The 19,223-nt window shown below is 39.1% G+C and overlaps 1 protein-coding gene across 1 annotated transcript in view; it reads right to left on the bottom strand.

Annotated features, from left to right (window-relative positions):
• Positions 1–15,518, bottom strand: part of RpL27A (ribosomal protein L27A) — a 73,087-nt gene extending 57,569 nt beyond the window's left edge. Inside the window, exons 1-2 of the mRNA XM_090384015.1 lie at positions 15,495–15,518; positions 8,299–8,344 (exon numbers count right to left, since the gene is read on the bottom strand). Of these exons, the coding sequence (XP_090240141.1) occupies positions 8,299–8,344; positions 15,495–15,518 (70 nt within the window). The remainder of the gene's footprint in view (positions 1–8,298; positions 8,345–15,494) is intronic.
• Between the last annotated feature and the right edge of the window lie 3,705 nt (positions 15,519–19,223).

Raw genomic sequence — 19,223 nt, 5'->3', positions numbered from 1 at the left:
AAGAATTCAAAGAATTAAACCTGGAAGCTACTAGGCTTTTCATACCAACTAAGAAATCCTGTTCAAGGTTTAGGTCTAAATGGATGTCAGACAAACTAATGAGACACTTGGCAGAAGCAAAATGAATGGCATACATATAAATTATCAAGTGACACAGAAGCTGGTCTGTAATTAAGTTGCAAAGGAGGTTAAGCAGATTACAAGAAATCTTTGGGAAAGGATGTAAAGGAAACACAGCAAAGAGTTCTTTACCTATGTAAACTCTAGAGGGAAAGTTTCAAGCCCGTGACCACCAAATACGGAGGATGCGGAAAGGTCAGGGAATGACCACTGCATATCCACAGAGCAATATGGCCTTAGATGCTAATGCTCCTAAAAACCAAATAACAAACAAACTTGATATTGATGGTTCAATTGTTGATGATCCTGCTCAGGTAGCTGACAAACTGAATGAGTATTTTGCATCTACATTCACACATCAGTTATTCAGGGAGGAGACTGCCAGAGTTTTATTAAACTCGGGCAGTGAGCTAAATGATTTTGTAACAACTGAGAGCAAGCAAAGTGGAGGAAAAAATTGTTGAATTTAAACAAAAGGAGGGCACCTGGGTGTGGATGGGATCTATTCAGTTATATTAAAATAGGCAGCAAAGAAAATAAGCACACCCATAACAACAATTGTGGGGGCATCCTTGGACTCAGGGGATGTCCCCTGAGCTGTGCAAATTTAGCCCCAATTCACAAAAGGAATCAAAGGGTGACAAGTGTATTTACAGACCTGTTAATTTAACTTCTGTTCCAGGGAAAATAAGGGAGTCATTGGTTAAGGAAGCATTGCAGGATCATCATGATAACATGACAAGACTGCAATAATAATTCAGACAGCATGGATTTGGTAAGGGGAAGGCTTGTTTGACCAATATGATTGGTTACTATGATGTGGTTACAAGGGAACTGGATGCAAAAAATAATTTTGATTTCATATTGTAGGCATTCTCCTTTTCTCTCTGGCTGAAGCTTATTGCTAAAATTTAGCTAGCTAAAGCCAATATTCCTACTTTAATCAGTGTTTGATTTAGGGCAATGGTTTTCAACCTTTTTTTTAATAACGGCACCCCATAAGTAATTTTATTTTATATTGCAGCATCCCTACTCAATTTTCTTCCTGTTAGATCTGATTCTGTGTGTGTGTGTGTGTGTGTGTGTGTGTGTGTACATAATATTAAAAAATATATGTTATAAGATATTTATTATAATATAATTATAAAAATTACATTTCATAATACAAATTATATATATATATACAGTATATAATTTTATTCTTTATATAGGGGCACTAAGTAAACATCAATTATAGATCACCACAAAATTGAAAAGATACTGTACACCTTTTTTATAAAGAAATATACATAAATTAAAAAATAATAAGTTTAAGTAACTTAAACCCAAATTATGTGGCACCCCTGGAATGTCGTTGTGGCACCACGGTTGAAAACCACTGATTTAGGGTCTCTGACTAATGGAAGTTCCAAATCTGGTTAGAAAACTCAGTAAGGTGACAACTCACTACAGACATTAGTAATGGTTAAGGAATTTTTAATAAAACATTCAAATTCAATGAAGTACTATTTCTATATATGCTAATGCTAAAATTATACAAGCAATTATTCATAGTAAATCCAAGCTACTATTCATCAGACAACAAAATTTCTATTCATTTATGGTCTAGGGACTGCCCTTACAATCACAGTAAGGTACCTTTCTTCCTTGAGTTCAGACTCATTAGAGAGAGAGAGAGAGAGAGAGAGAGAGAGAAACTAATACAGCTCTACATCTCAGAAATTTCTCCCTCTCACATTTCTATTTAAGCAGATTCCAGGTATAGCTTCACACCATGCTTCCATAGTAAGCGAACACACAATACAGTAAACCCCGCTATTCGCGGGGGTTACGTTCCTGAGAAATGTCGCGAATACCGAAAACGCAAATACTGATTTATGGCTCCCATAGTAATAAAGGGGTTCCATTCCAAAGTATGAAATATATAAGAAAAACTAGTCTAAAATTTTGTCTATGTATGTATTATATGTACCTTCATAATATGACTATGTACATAGACAGTACATAATGAAATGCAAGCATAAGGCATCGAAATGAAAATAAGAAACAATTTAATATTAAATGTAATATTTATTAGAAAGTTCAAACAAATCTTTCAAACCAGCGCCTTTGCTTGCTAGCAAAAAAAACATCCCGCCAGTGCTATCACCAGTTTCGCTAAAGTGTTGATAAAGGAGTTTTGCCTTTTCACGAATGATGAGTGAACTTAACGGAATTTTATTTTGAGTTCGGTCTTCTATCCACAGATTTAAAGCTTTTTCCATTTTTTCTAATTTAACATCACGAGTTACAGAGCAAATTTTTGTAAAAATTAGCGCGTTTTCACGGACACTACGGCAGATTTTTTCTTCCGATTTCTGGATTGATCGTACTGTTGACTCATTGATTTTATAATGTTTGCCACTGAGGAGACACTTTCACCATTAGAAATTTTGTCTAATAACTCAGTTTTATTCGCTAATGTCATCACCTTCTTTGATATTTTCACATCTCTTTTTATTCGTAGCCATATTTTTGTAGGGGTTAGAAAGAACTTGTCCACAATAAAGTCACTTTCTTCTGTTAACACACTCGAAAAAGTCTGTTTTACACTGCAAAACGGTTGATAAATTTATTCAATTTATAAACATATAAATTAAAAGCAAACGACGAAACCTTCCATGACAAACGCATAACACATACTGAACAAGGATTAGCGAGAAACATCCATGCTCGCAATTTTGTCACCCCTCTCCCCCCCCCCCACCCACTGAGCGCTGTTTTGACCGGGAAAGATAATTTTAGCCACGCCAATGTTTTTTATGGGGGAAAATATTCACGGCGCTTAAAAATTCACATTTTTTTCAGGTTTCATTTTATATTAAATCAGCGATCGCGAATACGCGAAACCGCGAATAGCGGGGGTTTACTGTATACTTGGATTTCAGGAAAGCTTTTGATACTGTTGCACATGGAAGACTACTGCGCAAATTGAAGCAGTATGGCATTAAGGGCAAGTTACTACAATGGATAAAAGGGTTGGGTGGGAGAAGACAGAGTGGTAATTAATGGACGTTGCTCTTCGTGGACTAATTATTATTAGTGGAGTTCACCAGGGTTCGGTGTTGGGCCCATTGTTGTTTTGTATATTTATCAGTGATATTGATGAAGGTATATCAGGCTTAATGTCCAAGTTTGCAGATGATACAAAGGTTGGCATGGTTGTTAATGACAGTACAGTGGTACCTTGGTTTGCGAGCATAATTTGTTCCGGAAACGTACTCGTAATCCAAACTACTCATATATCAAAGTGAATTCCCCCATAACAAATAATGGAAACCCAGATGATTTGTTCTAAAACTCAAAAATATCCATATACTGTAAAAATGATTAATACAAAATACATACATACCTTTTTATATTTTTAATATTTAAATTTAATATACATAAAGCAATGAATTTATTAATTATTGGGTAGGACAATTTTCACTGTCACTAACAGAATCACTGCTATCTGTTGACTTTTTTTCTTTTTGTGCGACTTTAACAAGGAACCTATCCAATGACACTTGCTTTTGCCTCCTTTTAAGGATTTCACGGAAATATGACATTGCATTGTCGTTAAACAGATTCATCGCTCGCACTACCTCAGCCGTATTAGGGTGTTGCTTTTCTACAAAATTTTGCACTGATTCCCACATTTCACACACCTCACTAATCTCATTTGAAGAGAGGGATATCTCCATTTTTTTCTCCTCCTTCTCAGACGAGATATCCTCCATAACCTCGTTCTGTTTCTCGTGATGCAGATCCATCAGTTCGTCGGTTGTAAACTCCTGGCCATGTTCCTCCACCAGCTCTTGAATGTCATCCTTATTCACCTCCAGTCCCATGGTCGTTCCCAAGGACACAATTTCATCGACAACTGGCAGCTCCTGTTCATGAGCAAACCCCTCAACGCAATCAGACCACAGTTTTCTCCAAGCAGAATTGAGTGTTCTCTTGGTGACCCCATCGCAAGCTTTATCGATGATCTTGAGGCAGTTTACGATGTGGAAACGATTTTTCCAAAACTCTCGGTGGGTAAGGTTAGTTCCTTCGGTCACCTCGAAGCACGCTGAAATAGTGCCTTGATGTAAAGCTTTTTAAAGTTCGAAATGACCTGCTGATCCATGGGCTGGAGTAATGGAGTAGTGTTGGGAGGAAGGAACTTGACCTTAATGAACTCGAATTCTTCCAGTAAGTCATCTCAAGGCCTGGAGGATGAGCAGGAGCATTATCCATAACCAGCAAGACTTTGAGTGGCAATTTTTTTCTAATAGGTATTTCTTCACTGCAGGACCGAAGACCTCGTTGATCCACTCAACGAACAAGATACGAGTGACCCAAGCCTTGCTGTTGGAGGCTTGTGGATTCTCAGAATGATACACAAGCAGGGTCTTGACTTTGAAATCACCGCTTGCATTAGCACACAGCAAGGGGATGAGACAGTCTTTCATGGGCTTGTGACCGAGCATTGCATTCTCTTCTCCTGTAATGTAGGTCCTCTTTGGCATCTTTTTCCAAAAAAGCCCCGTCTCATTGCAATTAAAAACTTGCTGCGGCAGGTAACACTCGGAAAGCAGGAGCTTCTGGAACTTGGCAACGAACGCCTCAGCTGCCTTGGCGTCTGAACTCGCAGCCTCTCCGTGCCTCACAACACTATGGATGCCACTTCTCCTCTTAAAGTTATCAAACTATCCCCTGCTCGCCTTGAAGCCTTCTTCGTTTTCTGTAGAAGTACCTGGCAGTTTACTTACGAGGTCAGCGTACAAGGCCTTTCCCCTCTCACAGATCAAGTTCTCGGTCACAGTATCACCTGCTAGTTGCTTCTCGTTTACCCACAACAAAAGCAACTTTTCTACATCTTCCAGAATACGTGGCCGTTGCTTTGATATTCTCGTGACTCCTTTTGCTACATCTAGTCCCCTTAGTTCTTCTTTCTTCTTTAATATTGTGCAAATCGTTGACGTAGACTTCATAAAAAATCTTGCGATGGCAGCCACTTTCATACCTTGTTCGTGCTTCCCGATGATTTCCCTCTTAATTTCTACTGTAATCATCTCCTTCTTCTTACCGCCTTCCTTTTCAACCCTTTTTTTTTTTCATTGGGGCCATTTTCAAAGTGTATAGTTAATAAAGAACAGTCACTACGTTTGAACACAAAAAAAAAAAAAAAAAAAAAAATGCTTTATGCACATACACGTGGTCACAACGCTAGCACGAATGTTCACTGCAATGTTGACTGTATACAAATGAGGTGTGCCGCCGGAGATCGAGCATGCGGGATGATTACCCGATCAGCATGTGATCACGTGACACTCGACAGACAATTTTTAGGGAATAAAGCACAATTACAAAATGAGAAGGCACGCTTGATACACATAAACAAAGCTGCGGGTGTGTAGCAACCGAATAAACAACACTGTAAAGGCAGAGATACATTATTAACACCTCACATTTTACTAAAGCACATTTCTAGGGTTACTACCATAAAACAATAAAAACAATTTCCAGTTGCATTTCTGCTAGTGGAATCTGTCATAAATGGTAGTAAACTCGATCTAATTGCATTTGTGATTATACTGATAGCTGGAATTGTGTCGGTTTTTACGTTATTATGGTGGCATGTGTTTTCCCTTCACTGATATAAAAAACATAAATACATTTTCAGAATCTTCTCTTCATTCCTATCGTGTTGCATTCGGTTGGTGTGATTCTGCGTTCGACTGCCATTTCTTGTAAACACAAAGGCAAATTGTGCATAAGTGAATTCGATTCGTGTTATATACGACATTGTTCCCCTATTTATAAATCGTGTATGATCGAATTCGTGTAGTGTAAACACGTGTTATACGAGGACTGACTGTACTCGTATTGCAAGACCTCGCTCGTTTATCAAGTTAAAATTTATTAAAAACTTTTTCTCATCTTGCAAAATACTCGCAGACCGAGTTACTCGCAATCCAAGGTACCACTGTATACTACTGCAACAGGATCTAGAAAAGTTGGGGAGATGGGCTGAGAAGTGGCAACTGAAGTTTAACATTGACAAATGCAAAGTACTGCATATAGGTAGAAGTAACCCTAGAGAAACCTTCCAACTGCGTGGTACTACACTTAGGGTATAGAGAATGAGAGACCTGGTGGTAATTGTGCAGTCAGATCTGAAGTTTTCTGAGCAGTGCAGATACGCTGCCAGAGCACGTCATGAGGTGTTGTCAATGATATACAGGATTTTGCCAGTGGGGAGAAGGTGATTATTCCTTGTACAAGGCAATGGTTAGGCCATGCCTTGAGTAATGGGTACAGGTCTGAAAGCCTTATTTTAGGAAGGATGCAGAGTTGCTAGAATGAGTTCAAAGAAAGGCAACAAGATTGGTGGGGGGAACAAAAGGGTGCGCTTACCAAGAAAGGCTTGAATTCTGAAAATTACAGTGCCTGGAGACTAGGCATCTGCGAGGTGATCAGACCTTGAATTGGTTGAGCAGGCTCAATGCTGATGAGATTGTCCCTTTTGCTCAGGTTGCAAACTTGAGGGTGCATAAAATCGAATCGAGGAAGGACAATTGTAGAATAATGTTAGGAAATTTGTCTTTACTCAGAGAGTGGTCGATTGGTGGAACAAACTTCCTCATGACACTGTGGAAGTTGATAGCTTAAATAAATTCAAAGACTGCAGAAACTTTTAGAGCAGGTGGTTGTGTGAAATAGATTTTTTTTTTTTAAGGCTGATGCTAGCTCTGCTAGTTTTTTTTTTAATCTAATACAAACAGAGATGCCTGTGGCTTATTTCTATAAAAGGTGATAAACTGTGGATCTTAGATTTTGACCAATTAAGGATGGGTCAACTGACTTTGGATCTTGGTTGCGTAGCTGAGTAATAACATTTTTCTCCTGATATTTAAGAGGAACTTCATAGGCTTCAACTTATGTCTCATAGACTTTGCAATGGAGATGTTCTGAAACTACCAAGCTGAACGTTGAATAGGGTTGAGGCAAGATAAAGCACTCTCACTAGCAGAATCGAAGACAGGTTAGGGCAATCCGAGGACGTGGGAGAAACTATTTCTTATCTATACCACTATTTTTCGCCTTTGTGGAGTTCAGGTTCTATTATTCCTACTCCTTTAGTTTTTCTTCTTACTATCTGCATGTTTCTCTGTGCGTTAATTTAATTATTTATTTTTACCGTATCCATCACATAGGGGGCACCACATATTTTGACGACTATTACATTATGTCCTAGATACAGTCAATATGTAGTATGTATTATATATTTAATCTTATTTTAATCATTAAATTACGTTCTCTGTCGGGTCAACGATGATTAATATATGCTTACATTTATATTTTACTTATATTTCTTACCTTTGATTCTAATATTTCTAAATTTTCTTAACTTTTATTATCATCCTTCGATTTATTTATATTCGATTTACATTCGGCCTATACTGGTTTATATTTAAATTACTTAGCATATATTGATCATCACAGAAACGAAGAACCTCTTGTCGTTTTTTGCCTTCATTCTGGGTGGTTGGCCCCAGTTGAAGTCATCTAGATTGTTGGTAAAAACCAATATTTTTTTTTTTGTGTTTTCTTGGGTCCCTGATGGTATTATTGTTGGATTGATTTGCTTATTCCGGTGGTTCTTTATATTGTCCTTAATATTATATAGACATTATGGGTGTATTGCATGATTGCTTGCAACTGCATTGACTCATAAATATTATTTACATATTAGTTACAGTTATTGTCGTTTTAACTTTCTTTCTTTACTTTTTTATCAATTATATATATATATAATATTATTCTTTATATAGAGGTACTAAGTAAACATCAATTATAGATCACCAAAATTAAAAAGATACTGTACACCTTTTTATAATGAAATAAACATATAAATTAAAAAATAATAAGTTTAAGTTAACTTGAACCAAAATTACATGGCACCCTGGTTGAAAACCACTGACCTACATCATTAAATTTCCATTTATTTGTATTCTAAGTTTTCTGTCTTTTAGGGCTATCTTTTGCTTTACTAATCTGGATTATTGCTTAATCCAGATGACTTCTTCATCCCAATTAATCCGAATTAGCAAGAGTTTACTGTATTTCATACACACATTAGAGAGAAAGAGAAAGAACTGCACTTACCAACACGACCATGACCGTGGCTGACGTGGCCTCTCAACTTCCTCGTCTTCTTTTTATGGGTAGACTAAATCAAAAATAAAAGAATTCTGTAGTACTTGTTTGAGCAGATTATGTATTATGTTAGAAGTCGTCTAAGTTGTAACACTTCACTTCATAAACATTGGTTCCATTTAAATATTCTGGTTTGTACGTGTGTGGGAAGGGGGGGAATATCATGCACAACATACACTGTGATCACTGAATTATGACCACCTACCTAATACTTCGTAGGTCCTCCTTTTGCCCTCAGTACAGCAGCAATCCGAAGTGCCATTGATTAAACAAGATGTCGGAAGCGTTTGGGAGAAATGTCCAACCAAGCTGTGTGTAATGCTGTGAGCAATGCAGGTATGGAGATGATTGGTGTATCCAGAAGGCTGACATGCCTTTCCATCGTGTCCCACACGTGCTCTATGGGATTGATATCGGGAGAGTTCAGAGGCCAATCGATATGGTGGAAGTCATAACTGTGTTCCTCAAACCATTCCAGCAAAACAAATGCCCGATGGCTCGTCGTATTGTGATCTTGGAAGACACAATCACCAATCGGGAAAAAGTGTAACACATCGGGGTGTACACTGTCAGAAAGCAGTTGATAATATTGGAGACCACTGATACGTTGTTCCACATGCACCAAGGGTCCAAGTTCCTGGCAGTGAAACATACCCCCACACCACAGAACCGCCTCCACTGGCTTGCACTTTTGATAACATGCATGATAGATCAAGAGCCTCATGTCGTTGATGCCAAATCCATACATGACCATCCATGGTGTGGAGAAAATAACATTAGCATTAGCAAGGGCACATGATGCAAGAAAACAAGCTTATATAGCATCAGCCAAAAAAAAACCAAAAAAAAAACCCTTATTTCACACATCCCCTCGCTCCAAATGTTTGTCATGTTCTGCCTTGAATCTATTTAAGCTATCAACTTCTACAACGAAAAATGGAAGTTTGTTCCAGCAATCAACCACCCGCTGGCTAAAGGCAAACTTCCGCACATCTATCCTACAACCGTCTTTCCTCAATCTGAATTTATGCCCTCTCAGTTGATTATTCTGAGCAAGGGGTAGAATTCAGTAGCATTGAGCATGCTCAAACCATACAAGGGTTAATACACCTCAATCAGATCAACTCGCTGGTGCCTGGTCTCCAGACACAGTAATTTGCAAAACTTAAGTCTTTCTTTGTAAGAGCAACCCTTTGTTCTGTTCACTAATCTTGTGCCCTTCTCAGTACTCGTTCCAACAGCTCTACATCCTTCTTAAAATGAGGCCTCCAGACCTGTATACAGTACTCAAGGTGTGACCTGACCATTGCCTTATACAAGGGGATAATCACCTCCTTATCACTGAAAGAAAAATCCCTGTATATCATTGACAATACATCATGAGCTACTCTTGCAGACAGTCTTCACTGCGCAGAAAACTTCATATCTGCCTACGCAATTACCACCAGGTCCTTTTCATTCTCTACCACTGTCAGTGTGGTACCACAGAGTTGATACATTATTCTGGGATTACTGCTTCACATATGTAGTACTTTCATTTGCCAACTCTCAGCCCATCTGCTCAACTTTTCTAGATCCTGTTGCAGCAGTGTACTGTCATTAGTGTCATTAACAACCCTGCCAACCTTCGTATCGTCTGCAAACTTGGACATTAAGCCTGATATACCATCAGCAATATCATTTATAAATACAGAAAACAACAATGGACCCAACACTGAACCCTGAGAGACTCCACTAACAACATTAGTCCACGAAGAGAATTGATTACCATTGATTACCACTCTGTCTTCTCCCACTCAACCATCCCTTTATCCATACCAGCAATTTGCTTCCAATGCCAGACTGCTCCAATTTGTGCAGCAGTCTTCCATGTATCAAAGGCCTTTCTAAGATACAAATATATGATATCAAAGTTATTCTTTGCATTCAATTCCTTTGTGACTACATCATAGTATCCAATCAAATTAGTCAGACAAGACTTCCCCTTAACAAACCCGAGCTAGAACTGAAGTCTTGTCTAGATGATCCTGCAATGCTTCTTTAACCAGTGCCTCCATTAATTTCTCCGGAACATAAGTTAAACTAACAGGTCTGTCATTACCTGTGTTTCCCTTTGATCATCCTTTGTGGATTGGAATCACACATGCACATCTCCAGTTCATGGGTACCTCCCCTGAGTCCAGGGACGCTCTAATAATTACCACTAAGGGTTTGCTTACTTCCTTTGCCACCTTTAATATAACTGGATAGATTCCATTCACCCCAGGTGCCTTTCTTATGTTTATCTTCAACAATTTCTCCTCCACTTTATTCTCAATTATTACAAGATTATCTAGCTTAGTGCCAGAGTTGAATACACCTCTAGCATTCCACTCCCTGAATAACTCCGCATGTGTTAATGTAGATGCAAAATATTCATTTAGTTTGTTAGCTACCTGAGCAGAATCATCAACAGTTGACCCATCCATATCAAGTGGACCAATAAAGTAAAGAACACTTTGCAAAATTAAGTAAAGAACTCTGCTGTTTTTCTTTGCATCCTTTGCCAAAGATTTCTCGTAATCTGCCTTCGCCTGCCTAACCTCCTTTGTAACTTGGTTACAGACTAGCTTATATCTATCATAGGTTTCTGTGTCACATGTTAATTTATATGCGCCTTGCATTTTTTCTTCTGTCACATGTCTAATTAGTTCATCTGACATCCATTTAGGCCTAAATCTTGAACAATATTTCTTTGTTGGTATGAAAAGCCTAGTAGCTTCCAAGATTAATTTTTTGAATGCTTCCCATTTTGAATTTGCTGTTGGTAACATCATCAGTAGACTAACATTTACTGATGACTTAAATACTGTCTCAGACCTTTACAAAAGAAAAAACCCTTCCCTTTACCCTTGATAGTAGTTACCTCTTTGAGTAAATCCCACTTAAGCGCACTGTGACCACTGCCACCTAGTTGTTCCTTTATCTGCAGATTCTTGATGCATGAAGAAATACTGCTGATAATCAGATCAAGAGTATTACTCCCTCTAGTTGCCTCCTGAACATGCTGCTGTAGAAAACAATCATCCAATAATTCCACAAAAGCCTTGCTAGTGTGAGTGGCCAACCCAAAAAATTCCAGTCAATCTCTGGGAAATTAAATCCCACATTATTTACTGGCCCACTGTTTCTCTGCACAATTGCTCATTATACTTATCAGATTCATTTGGCCTATAACACACACCTACTCTTATTTTTCCTTTCCCAGTGACACCAAACAGACTCAACATTGCATTGTATACCAACATCAATTTGATACCGTTCCTTAGATTTTGTGTGTTTCTTAACTAATAGCATAACCCTTCATCCCTTTCTGTGTCTATCCTTTCTGTACACATTGTACTCCCAAAATTCCAGTTCTGTACTGCTTATGTCTGTGTGACACCATGTCTCTGATGTCCCAACAATATCTGCCTTTGATGTCTTGACTAGCACTACAAGCTCATCTAATTTATTAACTATACACCTAGCAGGATTGGTGTACATGCACCTGTTTCTACTCTAAGGGTGCTGACACGTAGAAAGCAGGTAGCCGCTTACCGGAAACCAGTGGTGACATGCAGTTGAAGCTTCTCACTGGCTACGAACACATAGAAAGCAGTTGAACAATGCAAAACTTATCCCATTGCATACTGAGAAGTTGCACTTGTCAACTGCTTTCCATGTGTTCATAGCTAATGAGAAGCTTCAACTGTATGTTGCCGCTGGTTTTTGGTAAGTGGCTACCTGCATTCTATGTGTAAGCACCCTTAGTTACCCTAACACGGCCCATATATTTACTTGTTCCACTATGACTCCCAGCCGTCCTGGAAATCCCCATTGCCTTGCTTTCCGGGCTGCTGCTCAATTGCATTTCAATAGAAATAGTGCAAGAATCACTTTTACCTCTGCCAGCAGCTACTGTTAATCTATTAGTCCGTGTACCCCCCAAGCTAGCAGTTTTCCCAACCCACCTAACACTGCCTCGATAGCATCAGCAAATGTTCTTGCACCCTTTCTATTTAAGTGTATCCCATCCCTGTAGAAGCAGTCTCTCATGTTAACAAGTACAGACCAGGCTGAAAAAAATTCTACCCCTTGAGCCTTGCACAATCTCTCCAGGGCCGAATTGGAAGCATAATGTGACGTTTTTATTAGGTCCATAAATTATAAATCTATAAAAATGTAACTATTGTGCAGTACATAATGAAACCTAAAGTGGCATAGTTTGCATAGCTGACACAGAAGCAGGATTAGCATATGGCATTATTTCCTCTGAGCAACTACCCTAATCAGGACATAGAGCCATAAGAGATGTCTTTATGTTTGTTGCAAAGGAGCAGGAGTAGGTTAAGAGGGCTTACAGAATAGCACTGATGCCATTGAAAGATTAAAAAAAGTTGGACCCATCAAGCAATCAACTGCCCAGCCCAATGATCAGGTCAATTCCAGGCCATCCTCCACAGCAGAGATCTTTAGTTTCACAGGAAGCAGCTACTGTTGGCGACTCAACTTTCAGAGAAATAGGAAATATGTCATACAAAAATGATATGTGCAATAGGATCAGGCTACAACTGCCAGAGGCTAAAGTTAGTGACATTGTAGAGCAAGTGTATTTTAAGAGCACAAAAGATGATTTGGGTACAGCAGTACCAATATCACCTTAAACTGATATTAATAATAGATGTAAGGATTTAATTAACAATTTATGTATTAAGTATGTTGAGAAGAACCCACAAGTTAGGATTAAATTTTTAAAGTGTTTGCAATTCTGACTAGACATGACAGCCGTGTCAATCAACATGGCCCTGGATAGAACAAAAGGCTCAAGGATATGGATCAAGCAAGAATTTGCAGATGCAGTGTTAGGTGGGTCAGAAAACTGCTAGCTGGGGTGCCCACACACTAATAGATCAACAATAGCTGCTGGCAGAGATGAAAGTGATTCTTGCTCTGCTTCTACTGAATTGAGCAGTAGTCTTTAAATCAAGATGCTGGGAGTACTCTTAGGGTAACTAACAGTAAGAACAGGTGCATGTATACCAATGGTAGGAGCACAGTAAATATGCTCCTTATATCTCAGTGAGATGTGGTGTCACTCAGATATAAGGGGATGCAGAATTTTTATTATATGGTGCAACCAGCAGACATCGGTGGCCACCCAATGTTGAACCACTGGGACACGCATTGGGAAAGCAAAAATGAGAGTATTAGCATTAGTTGAGGCATATGATGCAAGAAAACAAGCTTATACAGCATCAGCAAAAAAACAACCCTGCTCATTTCACCCATCCAGTCACTCCAAATGTTTGTCTAGGTCAGCCTTAAATAAATTTAAGCTACCAACTTCCACAACAACAGATAGAAGTCTGTTCCAGGAGCAACTATCCAGTGGCAAAAGCCACATCTATTCTGCATCTTTCTTTCCTCAATTTTCAGTTTATGCCCCCTGAGGTTTGTAATATGGGCAAGAGGAAGGATAGCATGAGCTTTGAGCCTGCTCAATCCCTTCAAGGCCTTATACACCTCAATCAGATCACCTCACAGGTGGCTAGTCTCCAGATGATACAACTTGCAGAACTTAATAAAGCCTTTCTTCGTAAGAACACTCTTTGTTCCCCCTCACCAGTCTTGTTGCCCATCTTTGTACTCGTTCTAGCACTCTATATCCTTCCTAAAACAAGGCTTTCAGACCTGTACGCATTACTCAAAGCATGGCCTAACCATTGCCTTATACAAGGAGATAATCGCCTACTTATCCCTGCTAGCAAAATTCCTATATATCATTGACAACACCCCACACCCTGTTTTGGCAGCATGTCTGCACTGCTCAGAAAACTTCACATCTGACAGCACAATTATCCCCAGATCTCTTTCATTCTCAACTACCCAGAGAATAACACCACACAGCTGGTATATTTCTCTGAAGTTACTCATGTCCATATGCAGTACTTTGCATTTGCCATTGTAAACTTCAGTTGCCACTTCTCAGCCCATCTGCCAAATTTTCTAGATCCTGTTGCAGTAGCATACTGTCATTAACAACCCTGTCAACCTTTGTATCATCTGCAAGCCTTGACATTAAGCCTGATATACCATCATCAATATCATTGTTATTGATGAAGGTATATCATCAATCAGGTCTAGATTATTCTACAATGCTTCTTTAACCAGTGACTCCATTATTTTCCCCAGAACAGAAGGTGACTTTATGTTTAACTTCAATTTCTCTTCCACTTTGCTCTCATTTATTACAAAATCATTTAGTTCCCTGTTAGAGTTTAATAAGCTCCTGTTCTCCACTTCTCCATAGTATTCCTCGTGTGAATTTAGATACAAAATACTCGTTCTGTTTTGCAGCTATCTGAGCAGGATCATCTACATTCAAACCATCAATAAAGCAGGCCAATCTGATTCATCCACTTCCTTTTAGAGTTTATATAAGTCAAGTCGCCATGGCTGTTTTTCTTTGCATCCTTTGCCAAATATTTTGCATAATCTGCCTTTGCATGCCTAACCTCCTTTGTGACTAGATTACAGACTAGCTTATATCTACCATAGGCTTCTGTGTTGCCTGATAATTTATATATATATACCATGCATTTTTCTTCTCTGTCATGAGTCTAATTAGTCATTTAACATCCATCTGGGCCTAAACCTTGAACAGTATTTCATTTTGGAGGATGCATGAAAAGCCAAGTAGTCCAAGATTAATTCCTCACATGCTTCTCATTTGGAATTTGTTGTTGGTAACATCATCAGTTGGCCCCACTGAATATAATTTTAAAAATTTCTGAGACCACTGTAGTCAACTTTACGAAAGCAAAAACTTCCCTTTACCCCTGATGGTAGTTAAATATAAGTAAATCTCGCATCAGTACAGTATGATCAATGCTACCTTGTGCTTCCTTTATCTGTAAATTTTTAATGCATGAATAATCACTGCTGATAATCAGATCAGATCAAGAATATTAATTCCTCTCGAAAATGCTGCTGTAGAAAACAATCATACAGTAAATCCTCAAAAACCTTGCTAGTGGGAGAGTGACCAACCCACAAGTTCCAGTCAATATCTGGAAATTTAAAATCCCCCCCCCCTTATAAGACATTCTGAATTACTGGCCCACCCTATTTCTCTTACAATTGGACATTGTAGTCATCAGTCATTAGGCCTATAACACAATCCTACTCTCATTTTTGCTTTCCCAGTGCTTATGTCACACCAAACTGACTCAACATCACACTGTCCATCTTTGTCAACTGGATGCACTTCCTCAGATTCTGTTTCTTAACAGCATAACCCCTCCTCCCTTCCTATCCACCCCTGTATTTGTTAAGCAAGTACAGGAAAATATTGGCAAAGTCACGAGTTAGGATTAAATTTGAAAGTGTCTGAAATTAAACACAGCCACGGTTGAAAGGAATATATAGTAGTAGTAGTAGTGGCATATGATGCAAGAAAGCAAGTGTATGAGCTTATGCAGCATCAGCCAAAAAAAAAAAAAAAAAAACACACCATTCCCAATGCCTGTCCAGTTCCTCCTTAAATTTATTCAACCTATCAACTTCCACAACGACAGATGGAAGTTTGTTCCAGCAATTAACCACCCACTGGCTAAAGGCAAATTTCTGCACATCTATTCTACATCTGTCTTTTCTTAATTTGAATTTATGCCCCCTTAGGTTCGTAATCTGAACAAGTGGAAGGATCCCATTAGAATTCAGCGTGCTCAACCCATTCAAGGCCTTATACACTTCAATCAGATCACCGCGCAGGTGCCTAGTCTCCAGCCACTGCAATTTGCAGAACTTAAGCCTCTCTTGGTAAGAGGATCCCTTCATTCCCCTCATCAATATTGTTGCCCTTCTCTGTACACGCTCAAGTAAATCTACATCCTTCCTAAAATGAGTCCTCCTCATTTTAGGAAGGATTTTATGTTGAGCCTTCTCAATCAATTTTGCCCTGGAGTGAATGGCAAAGGTTCAAGGGGTAGAATTTTTGTGAGTGTGGTCTGTGCTTTTGAATAGAAAAGACTATTTAATAGCTAAGGTATAACATAAAACTATATAGTGGGATTTGTATTACTGCATTAGCTTAGTATAGTATTGTAAATTAATCAATTAAATTTATTAACCTTATTTTCATTGTTAATTAAATCACATTTAAATGAAAATTATGTCCTAGACTAGAGCCGCAAAGTAGCGGGAGTCTGTGAGTGGAGGAGAACTGAAGGGGACGATTCTTCAACACATCACAGCCTAAAGAAATGTGGGACCTGTGAAATGTTTGCAACCTTTCAGGGATGGGACATGATGTTGCCCCGTCCCAGAAAGTCTGCAATGATTCTTTGTGTGTGCTTGATGTAAGCAGTGTGAAGAAGTTACACGCCAACTCAGTGTTGTTTTGAGCCTTTATGAGTGCTTAAGGGCAGGGTAGCTTGTGGAGCAATCAGGTACAGGATATGATATTGCCAAGGCAGATAATGTAAGGCATGCAGTGTGAGGATATGAGGCGACAACTCAGTGTTGTTATGGGCCTATATGAGAGCTTGAAGGACAGGTTGGATGCCCTCGAAGGATCTAAATTGAGGGGCCCATCAAGCTCTAAGCTGCCCACAATGCCAGAGCTTGCACTTGATCATCGTGCAACACAGCGGCAACCCCCAAGGCAGAATGCGCTGGTCCCACAGGAACTAGCAGTTGTTGGTGACTATTGTCAGGGAAATGGGGAACATGCTATGTGAAAAGAACAGGACCAGGGTATGTCTGCCAGGGGCAAAGGTTGATGATGTTGTAGAGCAGATATCTTTTAAGGACACTAAGGATGATATTGTTGCACACGTTGGCACTAATGATATTAAGAGTAGGAGACCGGCAGAATTATTAACAAGTACAGGTCACTGTTGAAAAAAAGCCGTGAATTAGTGTTAAAATTTGAAAGTGTCTGCAATTCTGCCCAGACACAATAGGAGGGAGTATATGATGAGAGCCTTGTCGATCAATTCGGCCCTGGAAAGATTGTGCAAGGCTCAAGGGGTAGAATTTTCAGCCTGGTCTGTACTTGTTAACAGGAGAGACCACTTCTACAGGGATGGGATACACTTAAATAAAAAGGGTGCAAGAATATTTGCTGATGCTATCGAGGCAGTGTTAGGTGGGTCGAAAAACTGCTGGCTTGGGGGAATACAAGGACTAATAGATTAAATTCTATTGGAATGAGCAGCAGCCTGGAAAACAAGATGCAGGGTATTTCAGAGCCTGCTGGGAGTCATGGCGGTAAAGTAAAAACATGGGTTGTGTTAGGGTAGCTAAGAATAGGAACAGGTGCATGTATACTTGCATGTACACCAATGCTAGGAGTTTGGTAAATAAATTTGATGAATTTTAGGTATTGTTCAAAACATCAAAGGCAGATATTCTTGGGATATCAGAGATGTGGTGTCACACAGATACAAGGAATGCAGAAGGGATTATACTATTAGTTAAGAAACACAAAATCCAAGGAAGTGAAGCCAGTCTACATCGCTGGACAGTGCAGTGTTGAGTCAGTTTGGTGTGACATAAGCACTGGGAGATCAAAATTGAGTCTCTTATAATGGGAGATTTTAATTTCCCAGATACTGACTGGAATTTGTGGGTTGGCCACTCACACACACTAGCAAGGCTTTTGTGGATTTATTGGATGATTGTTTTCTACATCAGCATGTTCGGGAGGCAACTAGAGGGAGAAATACTCTTGATCTGATTATCAGTAGTGATTCTTCATGCATTAAGAATCTGTAGATAAAGGAACCACTAGGTGGCAGTGATCACAGTGTGCTGAAGTGGGATTTACTCAAAGAGGTAACCACCATGACTACATTGGTCTGAGACAGTATTTAAATTCTATACGGTGGGACCAACTGAAATGTTACCAACAGCAAATTCAAAATGGGAAGCATTCAAAGAATTTATCTTGGAAGCTACTAGGCTTTACATATCAACTAAGAAATATTGTTCAAGGTTTAGACCTAAATGGATGTCAGATGAACTAATGAGACATGTGGCAGAGAAGAATAATATATGCGATACATATAAATTAATGGGTGACATGGAAGCCTATGATGGATATAAGGGGGTCTTTAACCAAGTCACAAACGAGATTAGGCAGATTATGAGAAATCCTTGGCAAAGGATGCAAAGAAAAACAACAAAGAGTTCTTTACCTATGTAAACTCTAGAAGGAAAGGAATGAATCAGATTGGTCCACTTGATATTGATGGTTCAACTGTTGATGATCCTGCTCAGGTGGCTAACTAAATGAGTATTTTGTATCTACATTAGCCCTTGAGGAGTTATTCAGGGAGGGGAATTTTTTTTTTTTTTTTTATGAAAACCCCAAACACGAAAGCTATCAAAAACAATAATACTTAGTACAGTGCATGGGTTGAAGGAGAAGTATGGGGGGAGGGGGATGCCGGAAACTTTGCTCTAGAGACTAAACATGGGTTTCACCACTTCAGGCCTCCAATAATCAAAGCAAAGTGGTGGTATTTCACCGGTTGATGAAAGTCATCTACCGCCTGAATGCCAGAGATGAGAAACTCTGGCAGTGAGCTGGATGATTTTGTAATAACTGAGAGTATAGTTGAGGAGAAACTGTTGAAGATAAACATAAGAAAGGCACATGGGGTGGATGAAATCTATTCAGTTATATTAAAGGAGGCGGCAAAGGAATTAAGCAAACCCTTAGCCATAATTATGAGAGCTTCTTTGGACTCAGGGGAGGTACCCATGGACTGGAGATGTGCAAATGTGATCCCAATTCACAAAGGAGGATCAAAGGGCAACACAAGTAATTATAGACCTGTTAGTTT

The sequence above is a fragment of the Mastigoproctus giganteus genome, chromosome 10 (genome assembly GCF_048544385.1).
Source record: "Mastigoproctus giganteus isolate SK-2022 chromosome 10, ASM4854438v1, whole genome shotgun sequence".
Classification (NCBI taxonomy): Eukaryota; Metazoa; Arthropoda; class Arachnida; order Uropygi; family Thelyphonidae; genus Mastigoproctus; species Mastigoproctus giganteus.
This window is presented reverse-complemented; position numbering and strand designations above follow the sequence as displayed.